The sequence below is a fragment of the Dreissena polymorpha genome, chromosome 5 (assembly GCF_020536995.1).
Source record: "Dreissena polymorpha isolate Duluth1 chromosome 5, UMN_Dpol_1.0, whole genome shotgun sequence".
NCBI classification, from domain to species: Eukaryota; Metazoa; Mollusca; class Bivalvia; order Myida; family Dreissenidae; genus Dreissena; species Dreissena polymorpha.
Genome location: NC_068359.1, coordinates 98,738,113 through 98,755,184, shown reverse-complemented (window position 1 = coordinate 98,755,184; position 17,072 = coordinate 98,738,113). Strand labels below are relative to the sequence as shown.

Genomic DNA, 17,072 nt, shown 5'->3' with positions numbered 1-17,072 from the left:
CCCGTAAAAAAGTTTCACGTCGTGAAAATAACTTATGTAAACATTATTTCGGAAAACAACAACCGGTATAATGAGTTTGACATTAAAATCCTTTCAAACACTTCAACGTGTTTTTAAAACAAGCAATCACTTCAGTTCATTATACCACAATAATCTAAGACTTTTTCATGAGATAAATGTGACATCAGTCAAATATCACGAGTATGGAGATCCAAACAAGGTATTAAAGACAGAACATACAACATTAAAAGGTCCTCTTATGGACGAGGAAGTCCTTGTTAGAATGCTCATGGCCCCTATCAATCCATCAGACATTAACATGATTGAGGGAACATATTTCCTGAAACCTCCCCTTCCAGCAGTTGTCGGTAATGAAGGCGTAGCGGAGGTTATGCATGTAGGACCCAATGTGGAATCCCTGAAATCAGGTGACTTGGTCATTCCTAATCAGGCTGGTTTTGGTACGTGGCGAACACATGCAATAAAGCACTTGTCAGAGCTTAGAAAAATAAGCAATGATATACCGGCACTCAGTGCAGCAACAATAGCTGTCAACCCTTGCACAGCATACAGAATGTTGAAAGATTTCCGCAACCTTCAACCAGGGGATGTAGTGATACAAAACTCGGCAAACAGCGCTGTGGGTTTAAGTGTTATTCAGATTGCAAAAGAGTGGGGACTGAAAACAGTGAACATTGTTCGTGACAGGGAAAACTTGAATGACTTGGTTGACCAGTTGAAATCTCTAGGTGCTGACCACGTTGTTACAGAGGAATATTCTCGCACCCCGGCCATGAAGGAGCTTATGCAGTCACTTGAAAAGGCACCAAAATTAGCATTGAATGGTGTGGGTGGAAAGAGTGCGACAGAACTTTTAAGACACCTTGGTCAAAAAGGCGTCATGGTGACCTATGGGGGAATGTCACGTCAGCCTGTCGTTGTCCCAACTGGAGTGTTCATATTCAAAGAGGTATCAGCTGTTGGCTACTGGAATTCGCAGTGGAATGTGGAGAACTCAAATAGTGCTGAGAGGAATCAAATGTTTGATGACCTCTGTGAAATGATCAGAACCTGTCGACTGATTCCTCCGCCCAGTGAGCTTATAGAACTGAGCAACTTTGCTGAAGGGGTGGCAACCTCCATGGCAGGATATCAAGGCAAGAAGAAAGTGCTTACAATGGTGGAATTCCAATGAAAGTCAAATACATTTTATAAGACTTCTATAAAAAAAATAGTTTCGACCTAGTTAGATCAATGTTCATAAGTCCTTGTGTGCTGATATCACAATTTTACCTGTTTTTCTGTTTAGACAGAGTTGCATGCCCTCCCACTTGTCAGTTAATGCATTTGACTACAACGCTAAAATGTTTGACATTTTATTAATATACAGTGTAGTTGTATTATATGTGACATTGGAAATGTAATAAGATATTTAAATATATGCGAACATTATTTTAATTGTTGTCATTTGCACATTTAAATGATTGCCACTATTATTAAATGAACTTAAAGCGATCAAATGTTGGCACATGTTAAACTTATGCATTTTATCATTATCTTTAAACTAATTTACAGTTTAAACTCATCAGAGCAAGGCACCAAGATTTGATATTTGGCATGATGAATGGTGGTTCTGTACCAAGATCGTTCAAATCATGCCCCTGGGATCGAAATTGACCCCATGCTGGGTCTCATTTCCCTCATATTTATACTGTGAAAACTTAAATGTCTTATCCATTGTAATCACAGTGTGGTCTTGCTGATGAAATATCTGGTACCCAAGTGCTACCAAGTTTACAAATCATGGCCAAGGGGTGAAAATTAGCCCCACCATGGAATCATCTGTTTCCTCATGTATGGATATGGTGCAAAATCTAAAAGCCTCTCCAGAAATTGCAAGGCCCAGAGGTTTGGTCTTTCTTATGTAATATTGTACGATTGTACTTTACCAAATCATGTACCTGGGGTAAAAATCGACTATGCCCTTCGGATAATCTGTTATTCTTAATCTTTTATAATAACAACTTCTATTCTTATATGTCTATACATGTAGTGTGACTTTGTGTATACTACCTGTTCAGATGACTTTAGTTCCTTGAAGTTTAGGAAAAGTGCCTTAGGTAGCCCAAATTATTCTTTGCCTTATCTACTTATTATAAGATTTAAGATTATATATTTGCAGATATTATTCAATTCTGTGGCAATCTTTAGCTTGACTAGTTTCCTTTTTTCGATCATTGACCTCAATATACGACCTTGGAAGTAATGCCTATTGTGTGCGCAATACAACTCCCATACTATGACCTTTACCTTGAAGTGATGTGGTTTCGCATGCAACCTGTTGTCTTGATAGGATGATCATTTGTGCCCATGTATGTAGATGTTGAATGCCATCATGCACAACAAAGTTTTGGGCCGGATATTATTATTGTCACGGCAGTGGCAAAAAAGACAACAGGGAGACAACCTGATGTTCAAAATACCCATATCCTCAGCCCTTTAGTATTAATGTCAGCATGAATCAGGACAAGTATTCTCGACAACTGTCTTCACACGTTCTGACAGACATCTAGTATTATAAATTGTACCAGACCATGAGGATTAGGTAAAAGTTTTATTATACCCCCACAAACGAAGTTTAGGGGGGTATATAGGAGTGAGTTTGTCTGTTGGTCGGTCTGTCGGTCCGTCTTAAGTGTCCGCTCTCTAATTCAAGTGGTTTTCATCTGATCTTCACCAAACTTGGTCAGATGTTGTATCTAGATGATGTCTAGGTCAAGTTCGAATATGGGTCATGCAGGGTCAAAAACTAGGTCAAGGGGTCACTAAGTACATTTTACACATTCAGCATGGTGTCCGCTCTCAAATTCATGTAGTTTACAGAAGTTCTTCACCACACTTGGTCAGAAGTTGTATCTGGAAGATGTGTAGGTAAAGTTCAAACATATGTCATGCCCGGTCAAAAACTAGGTCACGAGGTCACTTAGTGTGTTTCAAACATTGAGCATGGTGTCTGCTGTTTTTTGCGAAGACAACATGCAAAATATTCTGTGTCAATTCGGCATGTGGGGGTATTCATCACGTCTGTGACAAAGCTCTAGTTGTAATATTTGTTGCAGCATTATATTCTCCCCCATAAGTGCAAAGTAAAGCTTTAAAAAAACAATACAAATTGCTTTAAGCAAACTTTAATTTATATAAAAATCACAAAATAAATAAGCTCTGGGATTGATTTCAAACATGCTTCTAGCAACTATAACATCACAGTCAGATGCTTACCATCTGGACATCTTATACAAATATAGGGCAGTTCTAGGAGTACAAGAGAAACATTTACATGACAACTCTGTGAAATGTTGGGCATAGGTTAACATGAATTCCAAACTAATGATGTACTTACAACATTGCCACTAGACATCACAAGAATGCATTTTTTTTTTACATTATTTAAACAGAGATACATTAAAAAAAACACATAAATATTGAAAGCATTATACAGTTCTTATATTCAACCTTGAATATCTATCAATATGAAAATTTTGAAAAGGAATCAATTTGAAAATCATAACAGTCTAATATACATGAACACAAACAATATTTGATGTCAAAACAGAAGAACATAAGGGAGAGTCATTACTAACAACAAGAGCTGTGTTTATGAAACACAATGCCTCCTACTGCAGTTGGAAGCAGCACAGCAGCTATATCCCTATTAAAAGCGTTATAATAACAAAACTCCTAAGTCTAAAGCCTGTGACTTAGTACAAAAAATTAATGGACTAAAGTTGAACTCGATATGTAAGTCGTGTAGGTGGACTCACACACCAAAAAAAAAGGTCAATATCTGCAATCAATTATGACAGGAAATATCTTTAACTAAGATATACAGCGTCGATTGTGGTTGGTGTTGATGAACGATCAAAAGTTTTATCAATGAGATCAGGCGAATGCCTTTTTCTGCTCAGTTCTTAACTTCTTAGCCGCATCCCACGCAAATCTTTTACGGAGTGTTGTGCCAGATTTCGTGATTATTTTGCTTTATCAGATATTATTATGATCAGATGTCTACATTTTCTGATTAGAAAAAAAAAAGAATAAAAAAAAAAGAAAGTATATATTATGTCAGCCGGCAACACACTTCAAAAAGTTTCCGGCCTAATGACTGGCATTTTTATATTCAAATGGATTTGTCGCTAACAAAGGTCAGCTAAGGTGAAAAGCTGGCTTAAACAGCTTCATTGTACGCCAAAAAAGTCCAGAAAACTGTTATTCAAGAGAAAAAGTCCAAAGCAAGTACCTTTCACAAAATTCAATGGACCGGAACGAGTGATGCAGGTAGACTCACACACCAAAAATCAGGTAAATATCTGAAAGGGTTTAGGAAAACAAGTCTGCAAAACTGTTGTTCTAGAAATAATTTCTATGTCCAAGGCCAGTTACTTTGCCAAACATCAAATGAGTCTTGTTCTGATAAAACTGGGCTTAATTCATGTGCGTAAAGTGTCGTCCCAGATTAGCCTGTGCAGTCTGCACAGGCTAATCAGGGACGACACTTTCCGCTTTAATGGTATTTTTAGTTTCAAGGAAGTCCCTCCTTACCGAAAAAATCAAGTTAAGGCGGAAAGTGTCGTCCCTGATTAGCCTGTGCGGACTGCACAGGCTAATCTGGGACGACACTTTACGCACATGCATTATGCCCAGCTTTATCAGAACAAGACACAAATGGACCAGAAGGAAACTCCAACTTGATCTGTAAGTCGACGCAGGTAGACTCACCCACCAAAAATGAGCTTAATATCAGAAATAGTTCAGGAAAAAACTCCGGAAATGGAAAGCCACACAGACTGACAGACAGACAGTCTGACTGCTATATGCCTCCGAACTGGGATATGTATAGGTCCCTGCTCCGAACCGGGGGGCATAAAGAGCTTCCAAATTATAACATAATACAAAACAAAGAAAATAAGCCTTTAACTTAATTGTTTGATTTGAATATAACCAATAGCAATACTTAAACACTCTGATCAAAAATACTAACAACAAAAGCACTTTATACATGTAAATACGAAATCTCAATTAAAGAATGTAATATCATCCATAAAATACAATTTGATGAATGATAAAAGTTATCCTTCCACAAAAATCTTTTTTTTTTTTTAATTCCATATAGATGTAAAATTGATGGAACACAAATTAATCTGATTTTCAACGTAAAACATTAAATAGAGCTTTTAAACTTGGTTTATAAACATTTCTTTACAACATCTTTATTTTAAAATACCTTACATAAGTATTATATTTCGTGACTTAAAGGGCCTTTAGTAAATTTGCTACTGCATATTCTTTAATTATCTTATTCTTCTAGAAAGCTTTTATTTTATTTCAAAAATTTGAACAAATTAAAACAGTCAATACTGTAAGTTCCATTTCTAAAATACATCAATTTACTTCATGTTTATTTCACATGTTGTTATAAAAATGCAATATAAACTACAAGAACTGTAAGCAAACGAAACATGAAAGACATAATAAACAATTTCATAGATACTGATTATGTAACTTTTTCAAAGGAACAAGCACACAGACTAGAAGTGAATCACAAACAACAGTGCGTGAGAACCATGCTTTCTTAATTCATCATAAATGTGTCAAATGTAACTTTGATCACAACACTAAACTGTTAGCGTCCAGTGGGATCCACATCATGAGCCGTCTGATTGGGCCTATATTCACCAGGGTCCTGAGGGGAAACTTTTCTTCAATTTATACATATTTTCACATTTATTTAAACGTCTTTCCATGAAATGAGAAAAAGTAATAAAATTTCTCAAATATCTTGTATATTAACTTATTTTTTCTAAATTAATGGACTTAGCATCCTATTTTACATTCCAAAATTAACAACAAACATACAAATGAAGCTAAGATTTCCATTAGGAGGGTTTTGAACACTGGACCCTGGACTTCTACACAGTAGCTAGCATGGTGTATTATGAGGCACTGTCCATGAGGTCTAGTAGATCATCTTCATCTTGGGCCCCTGTATCTTCCACCTTTAGCTCCCCCATGATACGAGCCAACTCTTCATTCTTGGACTTCTGAATTAAGAAAAAGACACACAATTCTGTCCATGTTTTTCAAAGGGCAATTACAGGTAATGAGGTCCTACATGTCTGAGTCTGATTTAAATCCTATCACAAAGTCCCAGCATTTAACTTACTAGACTTCTGAAAGTTGTGACTAATTTTTAATTTTGAGTTGCATATTGTTTATTACTTAAAGACATACAATTTGTGTTCGGTCTTGCGCCGTTGGAGGTATACCAGATTACCTGGTATAAAGACCACCACCTAAACTTTGGGTGAGAAGCATGTGTACCAACAACTTAGCCCACTGGACAGCCCAAAGTCGCTGTAGTTATCATATTTATAATAATTTTATTGTGTTTTTTCATCAAACCTATGTTTTTAGCGGACCTTTAACATTTGCTAATATCACAACAAACAGAAAAGGAATACAAAAGTAATCTATTGACACCCCTTAAAACTCACTTTTGATGCATCTATCTTCACAACTTCTGATTCCTTGGTCTCCATTGGTTTGTATAGAACAGCAGCTTGTCTGTAAAGTAGTAGCCAAATATTGAATGTCAGATTTAGCCAATGGTAGTTCAAATTTTGGGTCAAGTTATTATGCTCCCCCTAATTTTTTGGGGGGAGCATATAGTCACCGCTTCGTCTGTCCATGCGTGTGTCTGTGCGTCCATCTGTCCGTGCACAATTTTTGTCCAGGCTATTTCTCAGCAATTAATGACTGGAATTCAATGAAACTTTATGGGAAGCTTCACTACAAGAGGAGATGTGCATATTATCAGCCGGTTCTGGAAGGATGATTTTTCACAGAGTTATGGCCCTTTGAAATTTTCTATAAAAAAATTCTTGTCCCCCCCAACTACTATGCCCTCAAGACGTTTCCTTTTATCTGAATAAACAGTGCAATATTGTGACAAAAAAACCTTTGGGGAGCATCACCCGTCTCCGACGGTTTCTTGTTTATGTAAAGTAAATGTTACAACTTAATGTCTTGAGTTTACTTTAAACCAATATGTATGTTTTAATAATATTGAGTTTTTTTAAGCATGCCTCTCATTGTTTCAATTTAAATCATGCCTAAAGTCACAGGTAGACAAGTGTTATATAATACAAATATTCTTACGATGGCTTGCATTCACGCCAATTTATTTCCAAATCTATCAAAATATATAGCACAGTTATGGCTAAAACATTACTTTTCAAACTTTTTAATGGCCAAATTTGTCCTAGGTTGGACATTGACCTGTGAGGTAAGTAGTCTGGTGTTACACCAAAACAGGATTTATAACAATATCATTCAAATTAAGGCAAAACAATGGCTGAGACAGGAAACTTGGCATGGACATACAGACAAACAGTGTTACTGCTATATGCTGCCTTCTTCAGAGGAGGGGCATAAAAATGTCAGCAAAAGACAGTGTCCGTTAATTTAGTGTCATCCTGACAATATACCCAATTCTATTGCATAAATGTTTCAATAGTCATGTGCATAACTTCACATGCTTTATGGTATTGATCAAAGAGAGGGTGTGCATGTGAATGCAAAGCAATTAATGAATTTAAAATCATTCCTTGATTGATTTGGTTTTGTTAAACAGAAAGACATTTCAAGGTTAAACTTTGACCACCTATTATAAAAATTATCATTGCATATATACTAAAGTAAAAACCTTTGATTGTAAAATACAAATACAACATACTGTGCTAATTATGATTACACTATTTGCTATGAAATCATCGTTCACACCTTTAAATAATGTGAAATACAATTTAAACATATTTATCATCTTGCGCAGAGAATATTTACTTTGATAGCTTAATTGTTAAGCGGCACTAATTTACAAAGCACTTATTATAAAAAGCAATAAGATTATAACAAGAGCACCACATAACGGGTGCCAATGCTCGGCTGCGGATGCAGTTTTGAATAAATAAAAGCTTGTTAGATTTTTTTATTCTTTTTTTAGAGGTCACAGTGACCTTGACCTTTGACCTAGTGACCCCAAAATGGGTGTGGCGTGTAGAACTCATCAAGGTGCACCTACATATGAAGTTTCAAAGTTGTAGGTGGAAGCACTTTGATTTTAGAGCCAATGTTAAGGTTTCCTCACGGCAGACGCCGGACGACCAGCTGGCTATGACAATACCTCGGGTTTTCTCTGAAAACAGCCTAGCTAAAAATTAGCACAATTGACCTTAATAAAATGATTCAAACTTAAAATGTGAATAAATTAAGCAGAACTTCTTGATTTCCATGTAATCCTTTCAAATACACAACTACTTAAAGTTAGCAGAGGAAACCATTGTCCATTACCAAATAAAGCAAAGCTACAGTCCACTGAATTCTTGCATTTATTTGCCATGTTTGATGGTCCCATTGTAAAATCACATGCAAATGTGTATATTTCTGATCTAATGCAACTCTCTGAAAACTTCATTTCATGTGCATATATGGAAAATCTGGTGTTACAGAAAACAAGATTAAAACAAGAGCACCACATAACAGGTGCAGTTTTGAATAAAGACAAGCTTGTCAATTTTTTTTTTCTATAGGTGACCTTGACCTTTTACCTAGTGACCCAAAAATGGGTGTGGCATGTAAAACTCATCAAGGTGTAGCTACATATGAAGTTTCAAAGTTGTAGGTTGAAGCACTTTGATTTTAGAGCCAATGTTCAAAACCTTGACACAAGGGACAGAATTGTCACAAAACAAGGTTTTCACTTGAAAAAAAAAGTATGATAAAGGGAGACAATTCAAAATGTGTATTGTTATCCCCCTTGTGTAAAATTGACCTTGATTTCAATGAGAACAAGGGCTGTTTGTAAAACATGCATGCCCCCCATACGGGCTCTCAGTTGTAGTGAAAGCCATTGTGTGAATATGTTTTTTGTCACAGTGACCTTGACCTTTGACCTAGTGACCTGAAAATCAATAGGGGTCATCTGCGAGTCATGATCAATGTACCTATGAAGTTTCATGATCCTAGCCATAAGCGTTCTTGAGTTATCATCCGGAAACCATTTTACTATTTCGGGTCACCGTGACCTTGACCTTTGACCTAGTGACCTGAAAATCAATAGGGGTTATCTGCCAGTCATGATAAATCTACCTATGAAGTTTCATGATCATAGGCATAAGCGTTCTTCAGTTATCATCCGGAAACCATTTTACTATTTCGGGTCACCGTGACCTTGACCTTTAACCTAGTGACCTGAAAATCAATAGGGGTCATCTGCCAGTCATGATCAATGTACCTATGAAGTTTCATTATCATAGGCCCAAGCGTTCTTGAGTTATCATCCGGAAACCACCTGGTGGACGGACCGACCGACAGACCGACCGACATGTGCAAAGCAATATACCCCCTCTTCTTCAATGGGGGGCATAAAAAAAGTCGGATAAAGAGAGACAACTCAAAATCAAAATGTGCATTGTTACTGATTGTTCATAGTTACATAGTTGTTTCAAAATCAATCTATTTTTAGTTGTGGCGACCTTGACCTTGGAGATATTGACGTAATTCTTTCGCGCGACACACCGTCCAATAATGGTGAACAAATGTGCCAAATGATTTTAAAATCTCACAATTAATCACAAAGTAATGGCCCAGACAAGCTCATTTATGGCCATTTTTGACCTTCAAAATCAAATTGTTACCTTGACCTTGGAGATATCAACGTAATTCTTTCGCGCGTCACACTGTCTAATGATGGTGAACAAATGTGCGAAATGATTTTAAAATCTGACAATCAACTACAAAGTAATGGCACGGACAAGCTTGTTCGGCCCGCCAGCCCACCCGCCGACATCGCCAATCTAATAACCAGTTTTTTCCTTCGGAAAACCTGGTTAAAAACGTAAAGGTTTTAGCACAACACGGACGTCGAGCTGGCTATGACAATACCTCGGGTTTTCTCCGAAAACAGCCGAGCTAAAAACACATATTTTTTTTTTAGGGTGTCCAAAAACTGAGTGTCTGAAGACTTAAAGAGTAATTACGATACATATTAATATACTTTCTACATCTTATAGCACATAATAATGTTCATAAGTAAGCCCTTGTAAACAAAATCTCAACACAAATATCTTACTCCTCTTCTTTGTCAGAGTTGAAGAGGTTGAGTCGGAAGGCAGTCTTCTCTGTGGTCGTGGATCCTCCTATCAGCTGGGACAGCAGGTCTAGCTGAGCCTTGGCCAGGGGGTCAGGCACCTGGTTCTCCTGTAATAAACATGCAATTAACCCTTTGCATGCTGGGAAATTTGTCGTCTGCTAAAATGTTGTCTTTCTGAATTTGAAGTAGCATTTTCTTCGATTTTTTTCAAAGAATACTATAAGAATAGCAAACAGTTTGGATCCTCGTCCCATCTGGATCCAAACTGTTTGCAAAGGCCTTAAAAATTCAGTTCTATCACTAAAAGAGTTAAGCAAAAGATTTTGAAGGAAATAGCTGAGTATTGCCCCCTGCTTCTATATTCTTCAAACATTACGACCCTATGGAATGGTAAATTGTGAACATCTTTTGTTAAGGGAAAATATACAGTTACTTCAAATGTTAGACTAAGGAATTCCTTGGAATAATTAAACCATTTGAAAACACACCAAATATATAGAGTATTAAATGTCTGATGTAATGTAACAGGCTGGATGGCTGAGTGGTTGAGGATATGCCTTTTTAATCCAAAGGTCAGTGTTTAGCCCAGATACAGAATTCTTCATACTGGAGCTCTTAAGTTCTGTTGTTAACATTTATTAATTTAAAAACATTTAATATAGAATTTCAACAAATTCCATACATTTAAAACAAGTCCCTTTAATTGTGAATAATAGCATGTGGTTGCTAAATCCAAATTGATTCATGTCAACTCTTTGGACAAACAACCTTGGACTAAGAGAAAATACTTTGTCTTATTATAAATTGCTTCAGCATTGAGAAATGCTTAGGCAGGTCACGCAAGGTAAGTTTTAAATCATTATGCTTGCCATATAAGTACTCAAAGCTTTATTCTTTATAAAAATCATGCCATGGTCATGATCACAATTTAAGGTTTTGGAACTAGCTATTCAAAAATACCAGTAATTCCATAATGCTGCATTTGTGCAAGCACATATTTTTTTTGCAAATGCTATTGTAAATCATACAACTTGATGTATTTTGAGACCCACTTACAATGTCAGATATAGTAGTAGTTTTGGACTTCAATGCCTGGGTTTCTACAGGTCTGGCTACAGAATACCTGCAACACAAAATTTCCTTTATCATTTTTGCATTATTTTACAACAGCATATAAATTGTGGCATAAAGCTTTATCTGCATGAACACTTTTGCATTTCAATAATTTATGCAGCATTTTATCCGATACACCCTCTAAATCCCTAAATATTTTGAATCATACGTGGATCCCACTTATGTTCCAAACACGTAAAATTTATTTGTGTTATCTTTTTTTTTTTATATCTAAATCCAGCTTGGTCTAGAATTTTGGCCCTTCTTTGCATATCATTAATGTTGAAAATTTATCAACACATACGACACCAAAGTATATTTTCCTTGATGCATTGGCATAATTTTTAATGTCAGCCTACTTTGAACATAAAATTTTATCCTACATGTTGGTTCCCAGCTTAGTGACCCTGTCTCCCTGCATATCGATGGAACCAGCCTTGCTCTGCTGGTGGTAGTTGCCCCCAGCTGGGAAACCAGACGTACGTAACTCCTTCCCATGGTCATCAAATGTTCTGCAAGAAACCATCTTAGTTACTTATACATTTATCTATACATTTCCTTCACTTTGTTTTGATTGTTCACTGTATTTAATAGTATATATATCATATCATGGCAGTCAGTTTACCTACTCAAGATTTTTCCACGGTAAGCTGGTTAACCCTTTGCATGTTGGGAAATTTGTCATCTGCTAAAATGTCATCTGCTGAATTTCTAAAATTAGCATTTTCTTCGATTTTTTTCAAAGAATATTATCAGAATAGCAAACAGTTTGGATCCTGATGAGACGCCACGTTCTGTGGCGTCTCATCTGGATCCAAACTGTTTGCAAAGGCCTTCAAAATTCGGTTCCCGCACTGAAAGGGTTAACCAGTGCTTAGTGTACATACTTATGCCAGTACCTCCCTACTTCACTCTGAGGTAGAGGAGGATGTCTGCAAAAATTATATGATGACAAATCTCCACACAAGTTATGTGGCCAGACCGGTATACAAACCTGTGGTCTGTGATGTTGTAGTCAACTGCTCTCCCAACTGAGCATTCCAGCCCTGCTCAGCAACCTTCAAGGGCAAAGAACTCAGGAATGTGTTCACTGAGGGTGAAATCTGTTTTTCACATCTACTCTTAATGGCAAGAAATATTTGATGTTTAACTTTAAATCGCTTGCGAAATGTGGAACTAGTTGTTCCACTAATGACATTTTATATTAAACCAACAATAAACAAAGAAACAAACTGGCATATTGATTTTAAGTTAGCCCTTCCCTAAATATGATAAATATATGCCACACCATAAACAAGTAAAACAAAAAGCTAATTTCATGCACTAGAAGCACTGGGGGATGGGAAGACACTTGATCTTGATCTGAATTTATGATACAAATGCGCCTTTCTAGGCAGCAAAATGAATAAATGTGGTTAAAAACCTTCAATATACAAGCACTGATTGCCGTCTGGTAATTACTTTAGTTTAGAAGCATCTCACTCGCATCTCACCCATTAGACAGAGATTCAATTCCTACTCCAGGGGATCCTTTGGTTATAGGTAGGGGTTTTGCCTTTTACTGTCCACGAAAGCCTTAACAGCACATAAAAATGGACTACATTTTAGTAAAATGTAAATAGCTGGACATTAATAGTATATTTAAAAATTCGTCCCAACTTTCATGACTTAATCAAGTTTATTATAACGAGTGCTAGCCTAACACAATGCTGCCTAAGGCAAAGAAGAGCCAAATAGCATTGGTCTGGGAAAACTGGGCATAATACATAAGGGTAAAGTGTTATCCCAGATGAGCCAGGCTGCACAGGCTAATTTGGGGTGACACTTTCTACTTTCATTGATATTTTCATTTAAAGAAAGCCTCCTCTAAACAAAACATCCACGTCAGGCGAAAGTTGGTGTCCCTGATTAGCCTGCGCGGACTGGCTAATCTGCGACAACACTTAAAGCATATGCATTTAGCCTGCGCGGACTGGTTAATCTGCGACAACACTTAAAGCATATGCATTTAGCCTGTGCAGAATGGCTAATCTGCGACAACACTTAAAGCATATGCATTTAGCCTGTGCGGACTGGCTAATCTGTGACAACACTTAAAGCATATGCATTTAGCCTGTGCAGAATGGCTTATCTGTTAAAACACTTAATGCATATGCATTTAGCCTGTGCAGAATGGCTTATCTGTTAAAACACTTAATGCATATGCATTTAGTCTATGCAGAATGGCTTATCTGTTACAACACTTAATGCATATGCATTTAGCCTGTGCAGAATGGCTTATCAGTTACAACACTTAAAGCATATGCATTTAGCCTGTGCAGAATGGCTTATCTGTTACAACACTTAATGCATACGCATTTAGCCTGTGCAGAATGGCTTATCTGTTACAACACTTAATGCATATGCATTTAGCCTGTGCAGAATGGCTTATCTGTTACAACACTTAAAGCATATGCATTTAGCCTGTGCAGAATGGCTTATCTGTTACAACACTTAATGCATATGCATTTAGCCTGTGCAGAATGGCTTATCTGTTACAACACTTAATGCATACACATTTAGCCTGTGCAGAATGGCTTATCTGTTACAACACTTAATGCATACGCATTATGGCCAGTCTTCCAAGAACAAGGCTCAAATAAACCCCTAAAATACACTCACTTGATGGTGCCAGGGACCTGTGTGCCCCAGGGCACAGAGCCGCTTGTGGACAGCACAAACCTCCCATTGCTGGTCTGCACCTTGTCCTTCAGGAAGATGGACACCTACGAAATACACACACAGACATATAAGGCTCAGTATCATGAACATTCTTAACTTGTGAACACAACTGACAAGGCGAAATTCGAGTTTCACACTCTGCAAAAAGTTGTTTAAATGTCATCAGATCGCACACATTTAAAACAAAAAGTTTAGCTAGATTGCAAACAATTTCAAATCTTAGATGTAAAAATATTCACATATTCTTTCTCAAACTTAGGATTGAGTCAGATTTAAACTAAATACAACATCTACAAACACCTAGTTGAGCATAATAGTAAATCTAATCTCAGAAATTCTTGAACCACTGAAGGTTGATTCAACACAACTTAACTTTTAAGGTTCATGATCCTAGGCCCTTAATAACCCGCTTTCACAAGTTATCTCAAGTAGGTTTTGACAGGATCAGCTTAAGGCCATTTTTTTCGTGTTGCAATAAAGTGTGCAACAATTTCATTGAAAGCTTGAAGCTTTAAAAAAATACATAAAAAAAAATACAACTTAATATTATTTTATACAAAACCATCAAGATTAATAGTAACAGGAATCCATGAGATAAGTAATTGACGCCAGTAAGTCTCAAAACAGACTGAAGAATGTTTTAGAACTTGGGTCTGGGGAAACAAAAATTGCTGGATTTTTTTTTAAAATATGAAATTTATCAATAATTATTTATTTGCCAATAAAACAACAATGTACAGTACAATCAAGGAATAAAACCACAAGGGCATGAGTACAAGTACTTTAATAGCACCACAATCAAATGACAAAGCATTGCTTATAAACCAATTATATATGTCTTTTCAAAAAATGGTTTGATTCAAACATGTTTAGTCAGATATTTATGCAATTGAAATGAGAAAATAGCTAACATTTCTATGTTCAAGATCTGGAATACCAATAATTTTGATAAGTGTCTCAACCAGTATAAAGTTGGAAATAAACTTAATGCATATGAAATGAATGCTAACCTTTAAAATTTCATCAAAACTATTTTTTTTATTTGCAAATTTACCAAAAGTATTTAAAAAACACACAATAATTCTACATACCATAATTATGCATGTACTTAAACCTAAAACAAAGGGACATAACTTTAACATTTCATAATTCTTTTTCAACATTGAGTTATCTCTTGTGCTTATATAACTGTCCTATACAAATGTTATCTCTACAGCCTTATGTTCTTACCCTAATATGCATGTCCTGAAAGAAGTTCAGCAAAGTCTGACGAACAAGGTGAAATCCACCGCACGTCATTTGACCAAATGTCTGAAATCAAGAACGGTGTAACTTTGCATTGAACTCTGCAAGTCATGGCAACATATATTGATAAATAATATGTAAATATAAATATCATTACCATGACTGTCATTTGAAGTTGATATATTATTATCTGCACTTGACATGTTAAAGTTTCCTTGTGTTTAGACAACTTCAACTACAACTACTATTACCTTAGTACTTCAAGTACGGTCGAGTCATTCAATTTTAAATATATATGGGATGTCAATGGATACCAAACTCCTGCTTGATATTAGTATTTGATACTTGAATGCTCTCCTTATTTCCATATAGATCGGCATCAGCATTAAAAAAGTTCTGGAGTCATAGTGCGTAAAGTGTCTTCCCAGATTAGCCTATGCATTCTGCACCAGCTCATCAGCGACAACAGTTTCTGCCTAGACTGCGCTTACAAGAGACTTCCTTAAACGATTATTTCATAAAAGCTGAAAATATTGTTTCTGATAAGCTTGTGCAGACTGCACTGGCTTATCTGTGACGACACTTTACGCACATGAATTGAGCCCGTAGAAAGAGCCAGTACCTCAAGGAGCAGCCTGTACACATGGTCCACCTGCTGTAGAATAGTGTCCTGGCCCTCCACAAACTTGCGTATGGCGTCCATGTGGTTCAGCGTGATCAGCAGGATGTCCTTGGGAGTCAGAGACAGAGACACCTGGTACTTGAACGCCATCGTCATCAGGTCATATAGCTGCAACACATGACATTAGCAGGATAGCAGAATTTCTATCTACAATGGGCCTAGACAATATTAGTTGTCCAAATGTAATAGCTTGAAGGCTGGAACACAAAGCAATCAAGGTCAATCCAGTGTTCATAGACAAATTAAGTTGTCAAATTGTGAGCTGGAACAAAACACAACTAACATGTTTAACTACAGTGTATTAAGACGAGTTAAGAGGACCACAATAACATTGTATGACTGGATCATATCACAATCATGAAAAATAACTATTACCAAGTTAGCCTTCAATATCGGGTCAGGTAGCTTAAACACAACCAATATAATATTACATACCTATAGCTATTACAGACAAATTAACTATAAGGACACTATCATCAAGACGTCAACAAAATCAATCTGAATTGTATAATGCTGCATTTTGAAAACTGAAGCTTCATCTCATTTCTATTTTTAGAAGGCTATGGCTAAGATACACTAATTGTCAAAGACTTGACCTGCTGACCTAGTTTTTTGTCCTATTTGACCAAGATTCGAACTTCCTTCTGAATTGCATGATGCAACTGAGTGCTAAGTTCTATGAAGCTATTGATCAAGTTTATTTCTATCTAAGTGAATATGTAGTTGATATTTGTTTTGGTTTCATTTTAACACATTACATGGTAATTGAGTTGAATTGAAATGAATTATCTTTAATTTCTATGTAATTTGAAATGTAATGCAATCAGGATATATTATATTTGCGCTTAAATGTGAATAATTCTAGGCCAAGTGTTCTTGAATTGGCCGTTTCAAGGTTACTCTAGATTTATTCATTTTCCGTATTTTGTCTGTTTAAATGCATTCCGTGCTGTCATTTGTGTAAGTAATGCAATATTATAAGAAAATACCACTGACCCAAGTTGAACTTGTTGAGCTCCATAAAACTGGTTTAAACCAACAGTGCTTTTGCATTGACTGTTCCAAGGCAATGACCCAAGGTTTATCAGTGTTTGTGCCATTCTT

General features: G+C 36.4%; 2 protein-coding genes across 3 annotated transcripts in view; one reads left to right on the top strand and one right to left on the bottom strand.

Annotated features, from left to right (window-relative positions):
• The first annotated feature begins 12 nt into the window (after nucleotides 1-12).
• On the top strand, nucleotides 13-1,452 carry LOC127881170 (enoyl-[acyl-carrier-protein] reductase, mitochondrial-like). Its single transcript, XM_052428866.1, has one exon. The coding sequence runs from the start codon at nucleotides 71-73 to the stop codon at nucleotides 1,193-1,195; it is 1,125 nt and encodes a 374-aa protein (XP_052284826.1). The 5' UTR covers nucleotides 13-70; the 3' UTR covers nucleotides 1,196-1,452.
• A 1,720-nt stretch (nucleotides 1,453-3,172) lies between these two features.
• Nucleotides 3,173-17,072, bottom strand: part of LOC127881218 (protein OSCP1-like) — a 42,161-nt gene continuing 28,261 nt past the window's right edge. Inside the window, exons 1-9 of one of the 2 annotated variants that reach the window (XM_052428951.1) lie at nucleotides 16,965-17,050; nucleotides 15,909-16,076; nucleotides 15,272-15,352; nucleotides 13,982-14,085; nucleotides 11,704-11,832; nucleotides 11,264-11,330; nucleotides 10,187-10,314; nucleotides 6,552-6,621; nucleotides 3,173-6,098 (exon numbers count right to left, since the gene is read on the bottom strand). In XM_052428951.1, coding sequence (XP_052284911.1) covers nucleotides 5,991-6,098; nucleotides 6,552-6,621; nucleotides 10,187-10,314; nucleotides 11,264-11,330; nucleotides 11,704-11,832; nucleotides 13,982-14,085; nucleotides 15,272-15,352; nucleotides 15,909-16,076; nucleotides 16,965-17,021 — 912 coding nt within the window. In that variant the 5' untranslated portion in view covers nucleotides 17,022-17,050 and the 3' untranslated portion in view covers nucleotides 3,173-5,990. Of the gene's footprint in view, nucleotides 6,099-6,551; nucleotides 6,622-10,186; nucleotides 10,315-11,263; nucleotides 11,331-11,703; nucleotides 11,833-13,981; nucleotides 14,086-15,271; nucleotides 15,353-15,908; nucleotides 16,077-16,964; nucleotides 17,051-17,072 lie in introns of those variants that run through there. The other variant, XM_052428950.1, reaches the window with a different exon arrangement.

Bases quoted from the DNA above. Each gene is read 5' to 3' on its own strand.
- LOC127881170 (XM_052428866.1), top strand. From the start codon at position 71: ATGAGTTTGACATTAAAATCCTTTCAAACACTTCAACGTGTTTTTAAA.